We start from the raw sequence: 22968 nt of genomic DNA, 5'->3' as shown, positions 1-22968 counted from the left end.
ATGGTTACACCTACATATTGTAACAGCTCAGAAATACAGACTGAAGCACACGTTTCATCACAAACCAGAGACTGCACAAGTTTAAGGGTACGCAATTGATTTTCTGCATCTTTCTCTTCTGTAATGTAACATACACAATGGAGATATTATAGTAACCATGCATTTAGATTCTTGAATCATTCTTGGATGAAGACAAAACTAAACTGGTATTACAAGGTGTGGTGAAATGAGGTCACTCAGAATTGTAAAACGTGTTTGATGTCTCACAGTTAGGAAAAGTAAAGGTAGTGGATCATTGGGGTGCCCTCCACAACATTCCTAGTAGAGTTGTCACAGACACAGATAACATTTACATGAGTTGCTAACTGGACTGCTTGGCCTTGAAGGCAGACTACATACTTACTGTATTCAGTTTTACTTTGCAACAAACATTTGATAAGAACAATAAAATAGACTCTTTTTATCTTGTAGTTTTATAATACACATTACATTTACCATTCACATTAAACGTTATTTAAAGTTATTTAATTATTTTACTTTATACAATTAACTCTAATGTCCACAGCCTTAAGAGAACATGTTCTGGAAACATTTCTTACTGTAACTAATATCAGAAAATATCTTGGTTATGTACCTTTGAAATGTTTGGCAAGCAATGGGATTAAATCCCTTTTGGAACACAGAAATTTGATTCCCTTAGAATTGATACTGAAGTTGTACAGACTCATCAACATTAGGCTAAAGGAAATGAAATAAAATATAAAAATAGTTTCTGTTAATGGTTAGTAAAAGCTTTAAAATATGAAATAAAATTATTTGTATCAATTTTTGTTGTTGTTGTTCGTAAGTACACTCTTTAAAAGAAAGGTTATGTAGTTAGTGTCTTGTTGTTCTTAAATACATTGCCAAAAAATAGGTTTATATCAGGGGTGGCCAAACTTTGGCCACCAAGGGCCAATGTTTTTCACTTGTAATTCCGATGCGCCACATAAGTTCAGTTCTTAAAAATATCTGATAATTTTAATGTATTAATTGTAGATGTACAACTAATAATATATATTAACACTTTTTAATTCTACATGAGCACTGTTAGTATTTTGAAATACAAAATAATATCTCCTACAGCCAAGATAACATCACTAGTTTTAGTGAGACTTTTGACTTTTCAACTTCAGTTTCTTCTAGATCATAGATGTATGTTGATGCAAAGTGACAAGCATAATTTGAAGCAAATGTTTAAGCATTTCAGATGCCTTTGGGATTGAAGAAAGTTCTTCAAATTTCAATCTCAGTTCCAACAGTATATTACTAGGCATATTTGGAATAGTTCATTCAGTAAGTGAAAATGGATTTATAAAATTCAAACATGCAGTTTTCTTCTTCACCAAAAACATTAAATAGCTTATTATAGGCCTCTTGTAATCATTTTTGTTATATATGCTTTACAATTGACTTGATCTTTAAACACTTTCACTTTGTTCTTTCAAATGTGTTAAGAGTTTTAATTTCCTTTTTTATCCTGATATTATTTACCATATAAACCCCTCTGCTAGTGAGGTGCCTATGACTATAGTAGTTTTTAAAGTAATGTATTGTTTATTTTAATTTTAGTTTAAAGTGGTGACCTATAAAGGGGACTAATTCAGCTTATACCACAACTTCAGTCAAGTACATTTTCTTTCCCTTGTTTGAGATACCAAAAGAAAATAATTAATTACCAAAGTTAATTAACTAATTGGTTAATTTTTAAAATTGATTCCTGTGTTGTCAGGTAAAAGAAATAATTGTGCCAACTTTCAGCTTAATCCAAGATTGGGTATTGGAAAAATAATGTGTGCAAACTTTTTACCAGACAGACAGACAAAGTGAGTTGATATAAGCTTAGTAAAAAATATACTTGTACTTTGAACAAAAACATTTTAAAAATTAAATGAAAAGTCAGCTATAAATGTGTCTGTGAGAATTTAAATTAGTTTGATGACAAAATCTTTTTTTTCCATAGATGCCCCTCATTTACAGCACAAAGTCAAGTGAAGAAAGTTAAAGGGACAGCACAAAATGAATAATTTGGTGAATCAGAAAATACATCTTACATTTTAATTTGAGCACTTTTACCATTGGGAGCTTTACCAATAAAACTTATAAAAGTATTCATCACTTCACATCCTTCTTGACAGGACGCTAAATACTCTCGGCCTTGTGATGAAGCAGCTACATCTGTAGATAAAACAAAAATTACAGTAACATATGTCGAAATGAAACAATTAAAAAGATCTTGGTCAAATTAAACTTTCAAGACTTGGTAAATTTATGGTTGATTCAAAAAAATATAAACCAAATTTTTGGTATTTGATAATAAGATATAAATAAAGTTTGATTTTAAAGTAGCACATGTGTGATGATGAAAACAACTATTTTTCATTCAGTCTACTGAATTATGTAAAATGAAGGTGCGCTGGCTGAGGAGCAAAGTTCTTGGCTTCAGAACCAGGGGTCAAGGGTTTGAATCCTGGTGAAGACAGGGATTTTTTAAAATTGCGAATCATCAATTTAACAGACGTCTTGTAGCTATATTGCCAATGTAAGGAAACAAGCTACTGATGGAGTTTCTACGTGATATTGCATACAATTTAACTTTGTGAAAGTTTGTATGTGTGTTTTTGTAGATCTAATAAGTATGAGTGTATCTTTGCATGTTGAATTGCACTTCTGAAATGTAAATTAATGATGTATTATGAAATTATTCATTTTAGTTTATTATAATTCTTGCATAATGTTTGCATATTTATATTTTAAGCGTTTCCTGAAAAATAATGATAAAAATAATGACATTAAAATAAATATATTGGCTATATATATGAAGGCATCTAAAGTATTACTAACAAAATGACTGAAAAATATTTTTTTTTTGCGCTATTTTGTTCGGGCTATTTTGTCTGGGAACCCCTTTACATCATCTGCCCCATAGATCGCAAGGTCTGACCTGTGTAAGAAATGTGTTTTATGCATATATTTATATAGATAAGGATTATTTAGTCCGTTTTTTTTTAAATGTAGACTGTTTATTTTAAAATCAAGAGCTAACAGAATTCTAAATCATATTACTTTTATCTAGTACTTCATATCACATACGTTTTCATCATTTAAGAGGGGACTATTGACTTAAGTATCACTATTTGGGCCATCATAATTAACCAATAAAAAAGTCTCACTTGTAATGATACCACAAATTGATAAAATGAACTTAGCTTCATCTGTGTTATGATGAGGCCAATCACTGGTTCTGTAAGCTGCAAGATAACCTTGGACAGCTATACATGTTAACTTTAAAAATTCAGAGTTTTTACACTGTGAAAAAAAAATTGCAAGAAAATTAATAATTTATAAATATTGTATGTATGTATATATAAATTTACATTGCTTAAATTATAATACAGCTATTAAATATAATCTATAAAAAGTTTATTGAATTTTTTATGTTTTGATATTCTAAGCCTGTTCAGATAAGGAGCACTAGGCCATCTAATGGAAGTGTTATTTTCAAGATTCAACATTGGTAACTTTGACAAAAGTCGAGCACTGTTTTTTTGTAACTTCTCCTTTCTGTCTGAATAACATGATTTTGTAATGGAGAGACAGTACTGTGAAACTACAAGATGGGTAATAACTGTGATTTTGCATATCTTTCTATGTTTCTCCATCCTTAATTACAACTATGTCATTTTTCTGTTTCTGAATGGGGAGCTCATATTTTTCTGACTATTTCAATTAATTTTCTGCTTTATCTTCAGTTTTCCCTTGAAAGTTTCTTCATTTTGGACTGGGTGTATGAGAGGAGACAGACTGCAAAATATCCATATTTTTAACTAGTAAACTTCCACCATATGCTTACATTCTTTAAAAGTCTAATTACAGTTAATTTTTTCATAGCCAACACTTCATAATCTGGCACAGTAATTCAACATGGGTCTATGTACATTCATGTAATTAATGTACACTATCTATTTTTAGAATGTAAGTAGACTTACAATTCAATTACGTTTAGAACAGTATGTGAAAGTGGGAATCACGTTTTGAATTTTTTTTAAGATCAATTAATTTTTTTTGTTTTTCTATTGTTTATTTTAAACAATAGAATTTTTTTTTACATATATGGTTAATGTTTTGAAGTAAAGCCAAAATTTGGTCATCTGACATTTTCACTAATAAAACAAACTGCCTGGTCCTGTAGCCATTCAACTAGTCAATTGTATGTACAAGTGAACACAATTTTTTTTAAATCTGATTTGATTTGTAGATTTAAATTTACTTTTATGTTTACAAAAGAAATTAATGAAATTAACTTAAACAGTCTGTATATGAAAAAAAAATTTAAGAATTAAACAATGGAAAATAATATTTCAACAAATGTATTTACTCCAGAAACCAAAGTTTCAATGGCAGATTCTTGACGAGAAATTTTCCACAATAGAGTGCAGCATGCAGCTCCTAGAGAACAACAAAACTCTGATTGTTCAGAAAGTTTGTCTGTTAATTCCTTTAACTCTGATCTAAGATGGACTTGTTCCTTAGATATAACAAATTTAAAATATATAAAAAAACAACAACAGATTATATTAATTCTATAAAATGATCTTGAAATAATAAAATTAACATTAATAAAACTCATTTCTATTTATTTATAAAACTGTCATATATATATATATATGTATATATAACATATATTCACACAAACACACATTATTATGTTCTTTACCACAATTGAATGAATGTTTTACCTCATTAATTTTATCTTGTCTTCAAATACACCAAAAATTCTTATTTATGTGTTAATCTAGCTGTTCATTTTAGATCATTATGTAATATCACAAACAATTATTAATACGTTCCCAATATTGAAAATGAATTAAACTTACCTGTTTCTCTTTTTGCACATCCTTCACAGCCAAGTCGAGCTGAGACTTCCAATGTATCACATCAGCTTGGATTTCAGTCCTTTCACTTAGAACTTTACATAACTCTAGTCAAAACATACAGTCAAAATTTAAATCTGATGGATAATGAATGAACAATTTTAGCAAAGTTTTTGAAGTCACGCTAAAAGGTGGAATGAAAGAAAGTATAATTAAATGTAAGTCATTCCTAATTACTTTATATTTAATTATGTATCTTATCTTAATAATTATATTACACAAGAAAGAAGATTATTATGCATCGATGGTGCATAACAAAGGGATTTCATATTTGTGCTTGATTATTATATTTCATTCTGATTTTGAATATCTTATCTTATGAAATATAGACATTACTTCAAAAAAGAAGATGATTATGTCCTACGCGTGTTTATAGGTCAATCAAGTCATTGGTTTTCCTGGCAGACTCCGGCAACACATTCCATGCTCTAATTGCACTAGGAAAGAAGGAGCATTTGTAAAAATGTGTCCTAGAAACACGGAATGTACCTTTATTTTTGTGTCTTTCTGAGTATTTTATTAGGTTTTGTTTTTGTATTTAAAGATTATGTTCAGTCTTTTATATATATTTGCTACTTAACTTTTAAGTCTTCTATCCTGAAGGGTTTCTAAATTTAGGGATTCTACTAAAGGTGTTACTCTAGTCAAATGTGAATATTTGTTTGTTATCAATCTCACTGATCTATTTTGTGTTTGTTCTAGTTTCTTAATGTTTTCTTGGCCTAACAATAACATTTTAGTTTTATATTCTTATTTGATTTGTAGAAATTTCTTTTAATAAATGCTAATATTCTTTGATTTTTAATAGTTTCATCCATATGGAGATTCCATGATAGTTTTTCATTTATTATAACACCTAGGCATTTTGCGTTTTTAGTCTATATAACTGGTTTAACATGAATAAAATAATTGGTATTTATTTGTTTCAGTTTTTACTCTTAATAAAAGACATTTTCCTGAGTGGAAAAACATGCTCCAATTGGACTCCTATTTCTGTAATTCATTTAATACTCTTTGTAAAATTTCTGTATTGTTTGTTTGTTCAATATTTGTATGCAATCATCTGCAAATAATCTTGACTTTTGTTCCTGAGCTGATGCAATTTGGTAAATCATTTATGTAAATTAAAAATAGTAGGGGACCAAAGAATGTTCCTTGATGTACACATGAGTTTACTGTTATTGGTGTTGATTTAGAGCCTTTTATTATTACAGTTTGTTCTCTCCCTATCAGAAAATCCTGAATCCATTGATGTAATGAACCATCAAAGCCATTAGAATGATATGATTAAGGGTTTTATATTTTATTTGCTACTTTACTTTTTAAACTTCTGTCATGTAGAAAGATCAATTACACTTTTGGAGGATACACAAATCAAATTTTATAAATTAATAAGTGAGTTATTTAAAATTATATTAAAATTTTTGAGGCCGTGTACAAATAAAGAGCTTACCCGATTCAAGATTTTGTATTCTTGCAGATGCCAATTTCTCATTCTGTGCAAAGATTGTTAAAAAAAGTGTTTTGATTTTTTCAGCCTCATTAACAATGTTTTGTAAACAGACTTTCTGAATGATGACTTCACTTTTGTTGAGTACCTTGAAAAATAGACAATTTTAAAGCTTCAGAAAAAAAAAAAGATGTGAGCACTTTACTGTTGAGTTTAAAACAAAAGTCAAAAGAGTTTTTTAAGTTTAAAACAAAAGTCAAAAGAGTTTTTTTCTATCTTCTAAAATAAAATATGAGTCCATATTCAAGTGAACTAGCATACAAATGGGTGCAGGATAATTTAATTGAATATGGTATTGTTCCTAAAAAATGGTGAGATTGTCAGTAGTTTAGCTAAAATACTGATATTAAAATTATGAAATTTAAAGCTATTGATAATAAACCTATTCAGTAAGAGGGAATACAACACGGCAGTTAAATATAATTATAAAATATAATTTGAAATATATAATATGTATATGAGCAGATACCCATGCTGAACTATGGTTGAAACCCTTTAATATAGAGAATGCACAAAACTGCTTAGGCCCACAAATTATAGCCTTCTTATCTGCCTAACAATAAACCCTAGCCCAACACCACTCCCTACTTTTCAATGAAACACCACTCCCCCAGCAACACACTTTTTGGCTCTTCACTGGAACAGCCATATAGCAATACAATAACAGTTTTTAGCATCTTCCAGTAGAAAGCCCTCACTTCTGACCACAAACTTTTAGGCTGCCTCCCTTTTTTTTTTACAGTTTTAAACAAAGCATATCCTTCCCTGAATTACCTGCTAGATTCTAGCATGTAAAAATACTAATATACTAACAGTTTGGAAGAAAAAAAATCACTATTTCCAACTTAGTCTGCTCTTTACATGTTTTTTTTTTTTTGACAGTCACAGATCTAGATCTACAGATGCACCTTATTTAGAATAACCAATCTCCGCTAACAGTACATCCCCCCCCTCAAAAAAAAAGAGAAAGCACACACACACACACACCTTTAAAAGGCCATTATATTCACTGTGGTAATATTTAGTATTTTTATTTAGAATAGAGGCCTACTTGTAGCTCTAGATCTAGTCATTTTAAAATTGTGCTACACATTATCATTAACAGTCTTTACATTTCAAATTGTAATAATATTCTCCAGACATACTTTTAAACAGATGTAAAAAAGATTTGATAATTACACTGATCTAAGGATCTACCCTCACATTCACTCTGACAATTATCTACAGCTTCAGGAGAATAAGATTTAAGATCTAGATCTGTGTTGAAATAAACATTTTAAAAAACTGGAACGAAAGAAAGTTATGCACCAAAAAAGTATTAAGAAATACTTCAAATGAAAGAAAATATAAATTTTGTATTTGTAGATCTCCTCTGGAACTGATCATTATTAGAAAAGGTCAAAAATATATATGAATAGCATAATAAATACATATTATAATTTAGTAGAATAAATGAGTCCTTAAAACAGTAATGTATAAAATATTTTTAAATAGAGGATAACATGGCTAGGGGATAAGGTTACATTACATTAAGTAATCAGGATTCCTTTATATACAGCAATTATTGTTAAATTAATTTTTTTTTAATTGAACAAATAAAAACAGACAATAGACTTCTTATGTGAATGGCACAGATTAAACCTTAATAATTGTAATGCTTAAATGAACTTACAGGTCAAACATACACTACCTTTGCTATTTAATGATTGGCTACATTATGTTGTCATCCTACCTCTAAATTCATATATTTATCTAAAGTGGTTTCAAGCTCTGCCCAATCTTTTCTAACACTGGTGAAGTTGCTGCATACTTGAGATAACAAATACTCAACTTGTTCCTAGAGGATTAATTAACAATAAGATAGTTAAACAAAAAAAAATATTTTCACACAATATTAGTAAATATATATATATATTTTTTTTTTTAATTTATAGAATGAAATTAAATATGGTTGAATGTAATCAGTATACTTGGTCTTGGTTTATGAGAGTTTGGTAAAGTTAGGATTTTGTGAAGTTAATACAAATTAGCTCAGTGGATTTTTTGGTCAATAATAGATATAAAATTAAAGAACCACTACAAGTACAATGTCATTTGTTTAAATTGTGTGTTAGGTCCTTCTGATTTGTATCTCAAATAGTGTGATTTTTATGTACCGTAATAATAAACACACCCATGATGTTGGATGGTATGAATCTCACATCAACCATGACCTGTTTTTAGTTGATTCTGGGTTTCTGTCTCTCATCAATCTTGTTAGGTGAAAGTTATCCATCAATTCAGGTCCAAGTAAAAGTCCTTGTCACTTCTTTTTGTAGTGCCTTCTTGGTTTCTCTGTTTGCTGTCTCATTTCCTTCTATTCCCATAAGGACAAATATTTTGTCACCTTACATGTCAATGTGTAAATGATGTCACGGGATGACAGGTTCAAACTCAGGACCATTGGCATCTTCTTCTTCTTCTAGCCAGCTTTATTGCTGCTGAGCTGTGAGCTCTTTTGCAGACTGTGCCAAGGAAAAAAAGTGTGCTGTTTTCTTCAGTTGTTCAGCACTGCCGTACAGGGTGTTGGTTATGTTGAGCTGTAGTGGAAGTAGGGTCTGCCTAAGGTGGATTAGGGAGGGGCATTCAAAGAGGATATGGTTTACGGTTTTAAAGGGGTGGGCGCAATGTCTGCAAAGGGGTAGTTGTGTGGAGTTTATTTTGTTCAGGTGGTAATTTAATAGTGGTGTGTGTCCTGTTCTTAGTTGGAAGATTGTAGATTGTTCTTTGCGGGGGAGGAAGTTAATACTGTCCAGTTTGTTAGGCGTAGTCATTTCTCTGTACATGGCTCTGCCTGTGTTTCCTGATGCCCATTGGTTGAGCCACTCCTTTTTGTGATTGTTGACTAACATTGACCTTAGGGTGAGGTAGTTAACAGGTCTATCTGGTTGTTCCATAGTTGAACCTGCCTTTGATAGCTTATCTGCCTTTTCATTTCCCATGATGCCAATGTGTCCAGGGATCCACTGTAGTGTAATATTGATATTTAATTTTGATATCATCTGGTGGATTATCACACTGAGTGTTGTCAACTCTCTTGGGCTGTTTGAGGTGCTGCTGTTAAGTGCTTGCAGAGTAGATTGGGAGTCTGTAAAGACAACAATATCTGATGGTGGTTGCACTCCTTCATATAATTTGTTTTCCACTGTCTGGAGTGCTATGGTAATTGCCTCAATTTCGGCTTGGAAGTTTGAGCAGTAATCACCACAGGGTGCACTTATCTCAAAGTGTTTATTTTTAGAGAAGACCAGGAAGGCACCAAGACCAGCATTGATGGTAGCTTTGAAAGCCGATCCGTCTGTATAAATATGGATAGCTGTTTTTTTGATAGCTTTCGATTGTTTCAAGCGTGCCTACTTTGAGCTCCAGTGGATTTGATTCTTTTGTTAAGGTGTTATTTAGTAAATGTGTTTTGATGGTTGGTTGTTTGTAGTTTAGTCCGGGTGTAATGTTTGAAAACCTGGTAATTTTTTCTCTGTTATTGGGTAGGTGGTGTTTTAGGGCTAGTTCGTCAGTAAGTTGGATCAGAGTCCTTTGCTTTTTTTGATTGTTTTTCCTATTTCTCTGTGTTAGTAATTTATTTGGATGATCGTCCTCCAACCTTCTGTATCTCTCAATAGCTTCTAATGCTGCTCTGTTGCGCCTTAACTTAAGAGGTTCAATATTGGAGTCTACAAAGTTTTAAAGCTCATCAGCTTACTAGAGTTCTTAATTTGACATTCAGTTTTGTCTCCAAAATGACATTTGTTTATTTTACTGCTTTCATTTGGTTTTGTTGACTTGACTTTAATGTGATATTTGATCTATCATGATATATTTTAATATTCTATTTGATTTACCATGTTATATCAACATGTTACATTATGTCACGCTATTCTACATTGTTTGTTTACTTGAATCTCTATTATAATTCTACACTTACTTATATCAAAATGTTACATTATGTCATGCTATTCTACATTGTTTGTTTACTTGAATCTCTATTATTATTCTGCATTACTTAATTCTTTCATTGTTTATAATACTAGTTAGCATTATTTGAAATATTTTGTCACCTTACATGTCAATGTGTAAATGATGTCACGGGATGACAGGTTCAAACTCAGGACCATTGGCATAAAAATCTAAAGCAAATTAACCATATGGCCTAGCAGCCATCAAAAGGCGTATGTTATCAATTAAAGGGTTGATGTGAAAATTTTTGAAGACATTTAGTGAAGGTTAAGTATTGTTATGAAAATTATATTCTGTATATTCTGTTGTCGTTCTTATGTTTACATGTGCTTGTAACTCGTCCGTAAGAATGTGTTCACGAAATGTGTGTTGTGTAGTCATTCAGTGTATTAAAGCCATACTATACAGACATGGTTTTTGGACTCTCTTATCTTTATGTTCATAACAAGTATTTATTAAGAATATACAAGAAACTATAATTATCTATTAGCCTATAAACCTGCTTTGTAAAATGTTTTACATGTTTTGGATGTTCCTTCAGAGTTGAAGATAATTACTTCCTAGTCCAAACCTCCCGCAGAACGACGGGGGATGGGAGCGGGCAGGGTTTGAACCAGGGACCATCGATAAATCTGAACGACAGTCCAGCGTGCAAACCGCACGACCAGGCTTTTTATAAGATGCATGTTTTAATATGTCACCTACTATTTCTTTTACATTAGCAACTATTGAATGATCAAAATCCAAGTCATCTTCATCCTCAGTTTTCATTCTAGATCTATCTTCTCTTACTGATCTGTTCTTGATTTATATTCAGACGTGGAGATCCTGTTAAGGTTTTAAATCAGATTTATAAACAATTAGATCAAAGTCTTGAATCTACTTTAATTTAAAATGCATATCTATATAGTCTAGTTCTAGAATCTAGTGGCATCTGTTCTAGTTTCTTTATGTTTTCTTGAGTTGAGGGAATCCCAAATAGAGATCACATTCTACTATTGGCCTATAACCAAGGTTAAATGACATTTTGGATTTATTTTCTTGTTTGATTTGTAAAAATTTCTTGTATAAACCCTAATGCTTTGTTTGATTTTTTTTTTTAATTATCTCATCAATATGGGCATTCCTTCTAGATAAGGAAAAAGCTCTAGAAAAAAAAAGGCAGTCCTACATAACTTGGAGTCACATATGACATGAGACTAGCTTAGAAAAAAAGCAAATAGAAAAAAAAAACGCAGAGTAAAGGTATCCAAGTTTATCTGTCACAAAAAAAATTAGCCAGCACAATCTGGGGAGACCAATTTACAAAAAATAAGGTACAAAATATTGGCCTATGGATAATGACAGGAGCAATTGAAACAACACCCATTAGAGCAATGGAGGTAATTTCTGTCATGGTCTCTCTGGATAAAAGAAGAGAAATAAAAATTCTGACCCACTTCACCAGAATGGAAACCTTAGAGAGACACCCACTCAAATCTGAAATCTACAAGGTTGGCACTTCAAACCAGCTAAAAAAAAAACTCATTTTATTCAGGAGTCTCTGAATCTGAAAAAGAAATACAAATTAGAAAATATAACTATTGAATCAACCAAGCAGCACAACATGTTTCTCCTCTGGGACTTGAGCTCCCTTCCTTCAGACCAGAGATAGCATTGAAAACATAACAAAAATCTGACCAAAACAGAGCTCAAGGAATTGGTAAACTCCTTTTTAAAAATCCATTACCAATGGGTCAGAGACTACACAGATGGATCCTATCAAGCTGGATATGACTTGTTTACCTGGTTTTATTTACAATTAATTGATGAGGTGTAAATGTCTGTGAGAGTTGAGTAAAGATTCCAGTTTTTTTGTTTTTTTTAATTTCCATAGTGGAGTTTTGTATTTCATAGGAGGTATCAATACTGATGAGTAGGGCCTGTGTCCCTTGTTCATTTACATCACGTATGCACTGTTTTGGTATATTGTTGGTTAAAAGCTAGATCTGGAGTGGATGACGTGAACAGAAAGGCGCTTGAGAAGAAGTTGGGTTTTTATCATCAGGATTATTTAGCATGATAAGTCTATTCACTGTCAGTCATTCTTTGGTTTCTTCTCCCTTAGAGTTCAGATCTGGGCAGCTTGTATCCCCTATAACCAGACATTCGTCATGGTTGATGATCAAGTTCCTTGTCTGGGTGGCAGTAGCAATAAAAGGTATTTAGATTTCCCTCTGGAAGAATGAGCTTTATGCCCATTATTTCTGATTCTGCTGAGTTATGAAGTTATATCTGTGGTGGGAATGTCATTTTTTTTCATTTTCTCTGTCTTGTCTGATACAGGGCCATGGGCTTGCCAGGATTTGTTTTCAGGGAGAGGGGTTGGGGTGGGTGAATTCCACCCCATATATTTATATATAATAATCCTCATTACATTCTGACTCCTTATTCCTTTGGACGTTTTTTGTACCTTGGAATAGGTTCCTCCTGGAGTTATCCTGCTATTATTCTATTAAAAAATTGCAGGTTGAAAACCAAATCTGCTATTCAATGTACTTTATTAATGGAGCCCAGCAACTGGTAGAAATTGTTAACTATAGATTTACTTTAGTTTTTTAATGGAAAGGGGGGGGGGTGTAACCCTTTTGGCTACACTCAGGAAATTTAATAATTGTATCCTTGCTTTTCCTTTTGTTGGATGGGGGGGGGGGGGGTAACCTTAAATCCCTATTGGCTACGCTCATGGAATAAGGTGGCTATACTTTGCTTTACAATTTTTACCCAAAAGGGAAGTTTTATTTTCCAAACTATCTGTTGGTGGGTTTAAAACTCAACCATCTGGAGGGTGTTTTTAAATTAAAAACTTATCTTGGCTACGCTCATAGAATTAGATGACTGTTGTTTGCTTTAGTTTTAACATAAAAAACCCTTTGAGTTGGGGATTAAAATCAAAACCCCCCTTGGCTAGGCTAATGGAATTTGGTGATTGGTGTTTGCTTTATTTTTTTTTATTGAAGATGGGGACTTAAAACCCCCCTTGAATGCTCTGGGGCAAGAGATGGTTTAACATTAAAATTTAACATATAATAAACAGAATTAAAGAAAATAACAGTCACCGGGCCATGTGGGGGGAGGGGGGGTTTGAGCCTGACCACTCCCTTTCCGTCTATGCCCATGTGCACTGCAAGATTCTACAGGCAGGGTGCTATATCTATAAGAATCATTCCTGAACTCCAACATAGATGAGGTTTTTATGCCCCTGGAGACTTTAAATTAACTGCAACTTCAGTCTGCTCTTCTTTCTTGGTGTTCTCCCATAGCCTTTGATCATCCAAAATCATCTGCAAGGCAGCAGTTATTTAATTTAAGAGTAGTCTCTTCTACTTTAATTACTATCCCTAGTTAACAAGCTTCATCTGCCTGAGTTTAGAGTTTGAGTGCCCCATACTCACTTTTTGAAATCAATTCTCTGGATTTTTTTTCTTGGATGTTTAAGAGAATATCCTAACCATTGGATTACCCCACCTCATCCTCCATGAGTGTAAGCAACTTGCTCCTAGGCTGTTTATTTGATATTCACAGCTAACCCTTATATCTAATGGTTTTCCCTTATCCGCCACCTGATAGAAGATGGTAGCCCCCTAAGAGTAAGGTAACAATAATATATAAAACACAGAACTATAAATTACAAACAAAAAAACAAAACCTAATAAAATACTCAAAAAGACACTTGTAAGCATAAAGGCATATTTCTTATTCCATATCCCAGGACAAACTTATACAAATGCTCCTTCTTCTCTAATGCTATTCACTCAATGTGCCTAATAATACTGACTACAACGGGTCAGTCATTATTATGTGCTGTCAAAGGTGCCACTACACAAACACGTGACTATTCCACTCTTTCTCTTCTAGTTTACACATTGGAGTCCTCAAACCAGAAGGTATTTGCCTAAAGCATGGAAATGTTCAGCTTTCATTGTATTATTATTCGCTGCAAAAGCATATTATACATCTTTAAAATTCATAAATAGAGCAAATATGACAGCACAAAATATGTCAATGATGTGATCAGTACAAGCAAAAGCAAACAGTGTTTTTCTGATCAATGCACAGTTGACTAAATTCACTAAAGAGAAATAAACTGCCAGAAAGAGACATTTTTCTCACAAGGTCATTCATGCAGAAAATGTCATAGATCTATTTGATGTATGTCCTATGATTGCATGAATATTGAACAACTAGATCTAGTCCTAGACTTTTCAGATTAGACTAACAATATATTAGTAATTAGCATATAGATCTAGAATCTAGAGAATTAGAGAGTCTAGTAGAATTCTATGGAGCTTATTTTTATATCTAGATAATGATTGATCATCATCAAATGACATCATGAGTCATGATAATGATTAATCACGGAAATTACCTAATCATTTAATGATCATTTAAAATAGATCATTCTGACACTATGATCATCATACGACATATATTATAAAATATATAAATTATATCAAATATATCATTATTATATATAATATATCTATATATATATATATATATATATATACATAATGATAATACTCTTTAATGTTTCTACTCTTAGACTTAGAGTAACGACTAACTCAACTAACTGAGTAACTTAATTAATTAATAATCTATATTATATAGAGTAACTTACATCTATCGAACACCTTCGTTTTAAGGTACTTATCGAACACCCCATTGTATTTTTTAAAATTCACCTTTATTTCGATGATTATAAAGAAACTAGTCCATTCTTATTGTGCATCGTCCATTTCTTTATAGTTAAGTTATAATTAGTTTCATTTTCACCCGAGGATCATTTTTTTACTTATATTCAAAGTGCATTGGTAATATTGGTATAAAAATTTCACATTTTTTGAACTCTTGGGAAGAGTGGAGTGAGTCTCGGGTTAAGGGTATTTTTTAATGCTAATGATGCTTCAGCTCAAAAAAACTATATAATACGCTTCTAATTAGGCTGAGAAATATTTACAACTATTTATTTGAAAGTGTCCTTTGTTACCTAAACATGAAAATTGAGGTTTAAAAAGGGGGTGTTCGATAATAGCAGTTTTTATATAAGCAATCTCAGCTTCGTAAGATATCGAACGCCATTTTAATGTTAAAAATAAACATCAAAGGGATATAACCCAAAGAAGACAAAATATTTAAATTATATATTTTTTAATTGTTATTTTTTTAAATAATGTAATGCAAAGTACAGATATAAATTAATCATATGTTACAATTTGTATCAGTTATTTGTGGTTTACCGTAAATGTGCTATATTTTTTTAAGTAAATAGATTTACATCGATATATGCACTAATTGTACCCATTTTAAAAGCTTGATTTTATGACATATATTTTAGCTAGATGCTAATAGTATCAATGCCTCACTGCGGGGAGCTACACAGTGGAATGTATTCAGTTGTTGTTTCTTTTTCAGATGCCCCATTCTATTAACTTCTGAATTTGCCCCATTCTATTAACTTCTGAATTTGCCCCATTCTATTAACTTCTGAATAATGTGTTATAAACCAATACCTAGCGCATGTGCTTGATGTGAAGAGATTAATAAAACGAAAGGGCAAAGGGGGAGGTATAGAATGCAGATATGGTATTTTGAAATAAAAATGTCTTGGGCAGGTAAAAAAAAAAGGTCGGGGGGGGGGGGGGGGAGAGAAACAGTCAAGACACTGTATCCAGAGATCATCAATAATTGATCGACCATTAGAATGTGACGTCAGCCTCAAATACATAGAGTCAGTTGTGCTTCTCGATCTAGACGTGTGGCGCCGGGTCTATAAAATTATTTATATATATAGATATATATATATATATTAATGCGCTACAAAGACACTCCTTTGAAACATCACAAATACACAAAAATAATAACAATAACGCATTTAACCACTCTCTTATTCTGCCTACACCCCCTTACCCGCGCTTCCACTCTCCAACATTCACACTTTTTCAGTGCAAAGTAACAACGTAAATTTCAAGACTCAATCCAAACGCAGCCACCAGACTAACACACAACAAAAAAAAAAAATGGTCAGTGATAGCGTAACACACAAGTGTAAACCAGGCCATCAACACAGCCCCAAAACATTGTTCAAGTTGTAGTAAGAACAATGTTGAGGGGAAAGGGGGAGGAGCCATCAGTCGAGTACCTACGGTCAAGCCGCTAATTAGGTCACAAACACTAGGCATGATAGATACGTAGTATATATAGTTATGTTGTTTGTGTGTGTGTGTGACAAATACTAAGCGTGCTCTAAAATACGTTGTTTGTTTTTTTTGGTCAACCAGGTGGTTTAGGGAGGGCGGATTTATCTACATCTATAGGTAACACAGCTTGCAAGCTACCATAGCTTTTCAGCACCCCCCCCCCCTTTCCCCGCCCAGATTGAAAAATATCTAGCACTGACTTTTAGGCTGTTACATACACTGAGCGTGCTAGATCGGCGGCTAGTTACGTAGGGCCGCGTACCGTATGTTTTGTTTTTAGGTCAACCAAGTAAACTGTTGTGTCCTGCAATGACTTGGGGAGGGCGGGATTATCTATTGGCTACCAAAGCTTATTAGGCTCTCCCTCAAATAAATAATATCTGGATTTAATTTATTAATGGCCTTATGTCTCAAAATAGCTTAGACCTAAATAAGTACTACGGTAATGCGTTACTGGGCTTAGCACCGTCAGTTTCTAAGCAGAGCTGATCAGTGATAGATTCCTTCGATGTGGACCATTTGAAAATGACTAAAAATCTGTCTTTCTTGACATGGCGTAAAAAGAAAATGATATAAATAAAAAAAATATAGATTATAACACTTTTGAAACACCATACTTTTCACAAAATTTTAGGATTATAACACTTTTAAGACACCATACTTCTCGTGTGTTCGATAAGTTCTTCATATGTTCGATAAGATAAGATAAAGCTAAAAAAGTGTTCGATAATTTAAGCTTTTGAAATCATCAACCTGACCCATTTTAACATCAAATATAAGTTTAACTATGAGTAGTAATAGAATTAAACATGTCTACTTTTTAAGAAAAATGGATGAGGAGTTCACAGATACAATCAGTTTTTTTCTAGGTCTAATTTTTACGGAGATACACAAATTCAAACATAAAAAATGTCGGCGAATGAGCTTAACTTGTTCGATAAACGTAAGTTACTGTATAGATTCTAGATTCTAAGTCTTTTTAATGAGTTTTTACTATTTTTAGTCTAGATCTATGCCTAATCAATCTAGTATTACTAATACTAGAAGTTGGTCTATAAATAAGCTAGATCTAGTATCTATATAGTTCTACTTGAAGTTGATCTAGATCTAATCTAGAATCGAGTCTAGTAGATCTAGATGACCAGGGTTATTCCCTTATTCAAGTTATTGGCATACGAATGATTGAATGATTTTCGTATGTGACCGGTCAACACTTTTAAATTCCCAACAAAATAAAAATTCTAGATCTCTAGGCCAATAAAAACTTAACGGAACAAAAAAAATTCCAGTGTGGCAGAGGCAGACTAAATCTAGTCTAGATCTTTATAATAATATAATAATAATCTTTATTGTCCGTAAGGAAATTTGTATTACAATTTGTGCATTACATCAAGCAAAACATTGTAACTAGAAAAAAACAAAATGTAGGCCAGGATTTTTTTTCAGGGAGGGTTTAGTGGGGGGGGGGGGATTTTTTTCTCCCCCCTGGCCCCCCCTCCCCCGCGAAAAAATATTTGTGTGTGTGTGTGTGTATACATAATCTATATTATATTCTGACCCTTCATTTTTTCGGAACACGTCTATTGTGTCCTAGAAAAGGTTCTTCCTGTAGATAATGGAAAAATTGTTGACTCCCGCCATTGTCAGCAAGGGGGTCTGGGGTCGACTCCCAGTTCGGCATAGGATTTCCTTGATTTAGACCCGATCTCTATAACGGACTCCTAAAATCTATCTTAGCCATCTTTGTTTAGCCACATTTAGTGTTTTTCAATTTCGGCAGATGACTATTCACTGTTTGTTTGTTTGTTTGTAAAATGTTTTATATGTTTCGGATGTTCCTTCAGAGTTGAAGATAATTACTTCCTAGTCCAAACCTCCCGCAGGACGACGGGGGATGGGAGCGGGCAGGGTTTGAACCCGGGACCATCGATGAATCTGAACGACAGTCCAGCGTGCAAACCGCACGACCAGGCAGCCATGCACTTTATTAATGTAGCCCCGCCAGTGGTAGAAATGTGTAACCTCTCTTGAATAAACTCTTGGAATTAGGTGATTGTAGTTTACTTTAGATTTTATATCGAAAAGGGAAGTTTTATCGTCAAAATTATCTGTTGGGGTTTTTAACTAAAAAATCTCAGGACTTTGTTGGTTTTTTAAAAATTCAAAACCCAATTTAGCTACGATCATGGAATTTGGTAACTGTAGTTTGCTTTAGAATAATATTGAAGATTGAGGTTTTCCACCTCAAAACGCTCTGTAGGGGGATTTTAAACTCAAAACCTTCTAGAGGAGAGGAGTTTAAACTCTAAACTCCCAATTGGCTTGGCTACGCTCAAATAATTTTAGTTGTTTAATTTGCTTTTTTTTATATTGAAGAGGTATTTTTTAGCATCAAACCCTTCTGAAGGGGAATTTAAACTCAAAACCCCTTTTGGAAACGCTGATAGCATTTTGAGTGCGTAATTTTCTTTTATTTTTACATTGAAGGTGTATTTTTTAGCTTCAAAACCCGCTGGCGGGGGGGGGGTTAAACTTAAAACCCCTTTGGCTACGCTCATAGATTTTAGAATGTGTAATTTGCTTTTTTTTATATTGAAGAGGTATTTTTTAGCATCAAACCCTTCTGAAGGGGAATTTAAACTCAAAACCCCTTTTGGAAACGCTGATAGCATTTTGAGTGCGTAATTTTCTTTTATTTTTACATTGAAGGTGTATTTTTTAGCTTCAAAACCCGCTGGCGGGGGGGGGGGGGGGTTAAACTTAAAACCCCTTTGGCTACGCTCATAGATTTTAGAATGTGTAATTTGCTTTTTTTTTATTGAAGATGTATTTTTTAGCTTCAAAACCCCGCTGGCGGGGGGTTTAAACTCAAAAAACCGTTGGCTACGCTCATAGATTTTAGAGTGTGTAATTTGCTTTTTTTTTTTAATTGAAGATGTTTTTTTTAGCTTCAAACTCCGCTGGAGGGGAGTTTTAACTTAAAACTGAGTCAAAGCCCATTAAGCTACGCTGATAACATTTTCAGCACATAATTTGCTTTTTTTTTCATATTGAAGAGCTGCATGTTTTATCATAAATTTTGGAGGGGTTTTAAAATCAAAATCTTCCTTAACTGTGGTCTTGGAATTAGTGGATTGTTTGTTTTGCTTTATAGAAGAGCGGGATTTAAATGCAAAAACCCCTTGTAGGGGGGTTTAAACTCAAAACCCCCTGTTAGGGGGTTTTAAACTCAAAATCCCCAGGTAAGGGTTTTAAACTCAAAACCCCCTTGGCTGCGCTTGGGCAAGGTATGGTTTAGTATTAAAATCTCACCTAAAATAAACAAAATCAAAGCAAAAAATCAGTCACTAAAGTCCGTCTCCCCCCATCCCGTGGGGGTGATTTCATTTCGGGGGGGGGGGTTGAACCCCAAAACCGCCCCCCCCCCCGGCTACGCCCATGGTAGGCCTACATTCACACCAGACTCACTCATAATTTACATGTGAAACGTTTATATCAAATGGTGAAATTGTTTCTATTTAATGATTTGATTGCCATGGGGAACAAAAGAGTGTTTGTGTCTGTTTGTCTTTGCTATCGGTGTCTTATTGTATCTTATCTTATCTTATATAATACAGACGTTACTTCAAAAAAGAAGATGATTACGTCCTACGCGTCATGCATTTAGTCATGCATATTAACCAAGTCATGCATATTAACCAATTGTAGCTCTTTTGTGATGGTAAAAAAAAAATCCTGACCCAAAGGGTGATTTTTTAGATCTAGAATATTTTTAGCTTTTTTTTATGGATGTTTGTCTCAAACAGCTGCCTAAATGGGATTTGTTTTTTGCCAATGACTTTACCAGCAGCATTTAGGATTCTATGGAGCTTATTTTTATTTTTAATGCTCAGATTGCCATACCAGGCAGCCATATTAAAACTTAAAATATTGCAGATGTGACGAGCGTGATAAAACATAGCCAAGGCCTTTTCACTAACATTAAACGAGGACAGTTTTCCCAGTAATCGTAATCTTTGCTGCCCTTTTTTTTTTTGCTGATATAATCAGTATTTGCAGTAAAATTTAGTTTATTGTCTAGGATAGTACCAAGGTATTTAAAGGTTTGCACTATTTCCATAGTCTCTTCAGCTACAGAAACAATATCATTTTCCTTCTTGTCCCTACGAAAACGATTATCATTTCTTTGGGTTTTTTTTACATTTTATAATAAAAAATTATCTTTACACTATTTTTCAATGTATTCTATTTCTTTGAAATACTCATTTACGTCTGAGCTCTTCGAGAGCAGGGCAAGAAGAGCCGCATCATCAGCGAATTTTGTGAAGGAGCAAAAGGACTATCTGATTGAAAATCATTGGTGTACAAAATGAACCACAATGGCGATGTCACAGCCCCCTGGGGCGCCCCTGTGTTAACTATGCGTGCATTTGATATTACATTGTGAACATGAAATGCACCAAGATACCTGTGTGTAGTCGCTGAATGAACTCTTTATGTTGTCTGTTGTATTTATGTGTATTTTTCTGTTGTGTTGTCTTTATATGAGAAACGAGTCCTTGTAATCACAACAAATTTCCGTAAGGATCAATAAAGCAGTCTTAGTCTTAGTCTTAGTCTTAGTCTAACCCTCTGAGGTCTTTGGGTCAAAAATTCATTAGCCCATAGTAGGCCCTTATTATATATGAACTAATCTTCAACGCTTTCATTTTTTCAATAAGTAAATGAAGTTGTATGGTATTAAAAGCTGATGGGAAATCAATAAAGAACAATCTTACATAAGTGTTAGGTAAGTCCAGATGTTTGTAGACACAATTTAAAATATTTAGGATAACATCCTCTACACCTTTACCGCAGGGGCGGACTGGCTAAATGGGCAAACGTACGGTGGGCCGGTACCAAATGGGCCGGTCTGGTGGCGACCAAAGAAAAAAAAATTCAATGTAGATAACTTTAAAAAAAAAGTGACAGCAGTAAGACACAAAGGCCCGAACAAGTTTTCTTGTTGTTTTTTTAATTCTTATTACAATTATTTTTTTTTTAAATTCATCACGAATATCAACAAAAAAAAACACTTTAAACTGTACGTATTATCATTTGCAAAACGTTACTTTCTGCTATGCACGAGCGGCATGGACTGCTTCGAGGTTGTGTTTGGCCTAATCATTTTGCTGGTCGGCATGGGCCTTTGACTCCCATTTTTTTTGCTCCTTCCCTCCCCCCGTCTTTTAATGGTTCCAATGAAATTTAACCAAAAAGAGGGTTGAGAGAGGTTAAGTTAGAAAACATTGATAAAAAAAAACAGAAAAAAAAATAGGCGCGACAATTAGCTCATTAACATGAACACAAACACACAGCCGCGAAATTGCAAATCACCCAACTTATTCACAGCTCAATATGGGTATAATAAAGCTCTATTTTCTGCGATTTGAAAAGAAAAAGTAAGTTTCTTTTTGTTTATTTTTAATAACATAGATCTAAAAATACTACACTTAAGGCTTACAAAAAAAGTATTTAATGAAAAAAAAATCTAGATCTAAATCAATTTGTATACTATTATAATTAATGGCAAACTTATGCTTATTATGAAGTCATTAATGATGAAAATTATTACAATAATTTATATAGCGCTGTCACATCCGATATTTAATGAAAGGAGATGCATATTTTAAATAATGGGTCATGGTATATTCATATACAAATCGCGTTTTTGAGAATGTACTAGGAGGAAGCAAGAGCTTTTCACATTAAGTAAGTGTCTCTCTAACCGTTCTCTTCTCTTATCTTTTAATGGAATGGGTTGCCTGAGTCAGCCAGGAAAACCAATGATTCAGCATATTTTAAGTCACAGATCAACATGAACGACTAGATTCACACATGAAATGCGTAAGACGTAACAATCTTATTTTTTTGAAGAAATGTCTGTAATCTATAAGTAATACCAAAAAGTTTCAAACTCATAAGACGGCTATAGTATTGTTTATAGTTTTCAGATTACATACATGTCTAAATGGAATACATTATGTAATCCTACGAATGCATACATTCAGTTTTCGATGCGTTATCAAACTTTATATATTTTGTAGAGAATTAGGCTTACACCTATAATATAACACATGGGCGTAGCCGGGAAGGGAGGGTCTTCAAACCATCACTAGCCTCAGACCTCATTGTCTGAAAGGGAAACTATACTTACTGCCCCAGTGCAGTACGTAAGCAACGTAAGCAAACTACATTTTCCAAATTTCATGAG

At 33.1% G+C, this 22968-nt stretch overlaps 1 protein-coding gene across 14 annotated transcripts in view; it reads right to left on the bottom strand.

Moving 5' to 3' along the window:
• Positions 1 to 22968, bottom strand: part of LOC106058502 (heat shock factor 2-binding protein-like) — a 42975-nt gene that overhangs the window by 415 nt on the left and 19592 nt on the right. For 4 of the 14 annotated variants that reach the window (XM_056004701.1, XM_056004702.1, XM_056004703.1 and 1 more), the window contains 8 exons: positions 8216 to 8320; positions 6427 to 6571; positions 4917 to 5020; positions 4418 to 4567; positions 3213 to 3348; positions 2094 to 2217; positions 635 to 738; positions 15 to 118 (listed from right to left, as the gene is read on the bottom strand). In XM_056004701.1, coding sequence (XP_055860676.1) covers positions 15 to 118; positions 635 to 738; positions 2094 to 2217; positions 3213 to 3348; positions 4418 to 4567; positions 4917 to 5020; positions 6427 to 6571; positions 8216 to 8320 — 972 coding nt within the window. Of the gene's footprint in view, positions 1 to 14; positions 119 to 634; positions 739 to 2093; positions 2218 to 3212; positions 3349 to 4417; positions 4568 to 4916; positions 5021 to 6426; positions 6572 to 8215; positions 8321 to 11181; positions 11305 to 11915; positions 12026 to 14884; positions 14926 to 15136; positions 16859 to 17709; positions 17729 to 17805; positions 17962 to 22968 lie in introns of those variants that run through there. The other 10 variants (XM_056004708.1, XM_056004710.1, XM_056004704.1 and 7 more) reach the window with 9 other exon arrangements.

Source organism: Biomphalaria glabrata, chromosome 11 (assembly GCF_947242115.1).
Source record: "Biomphalaria glabrata chromosome 11, xgBioGlab47.1, whole genome shotgun sequence".
Taxonomy (NCBI): Eukaryota; Metazoa; Mollusca; class Gastropoda; family Planorbidae; genus Biomphalaria; species Biomphalaria glabrata.
This window is presented reverse-complemented; position numbering and strand designations above follow the sequence as displayed.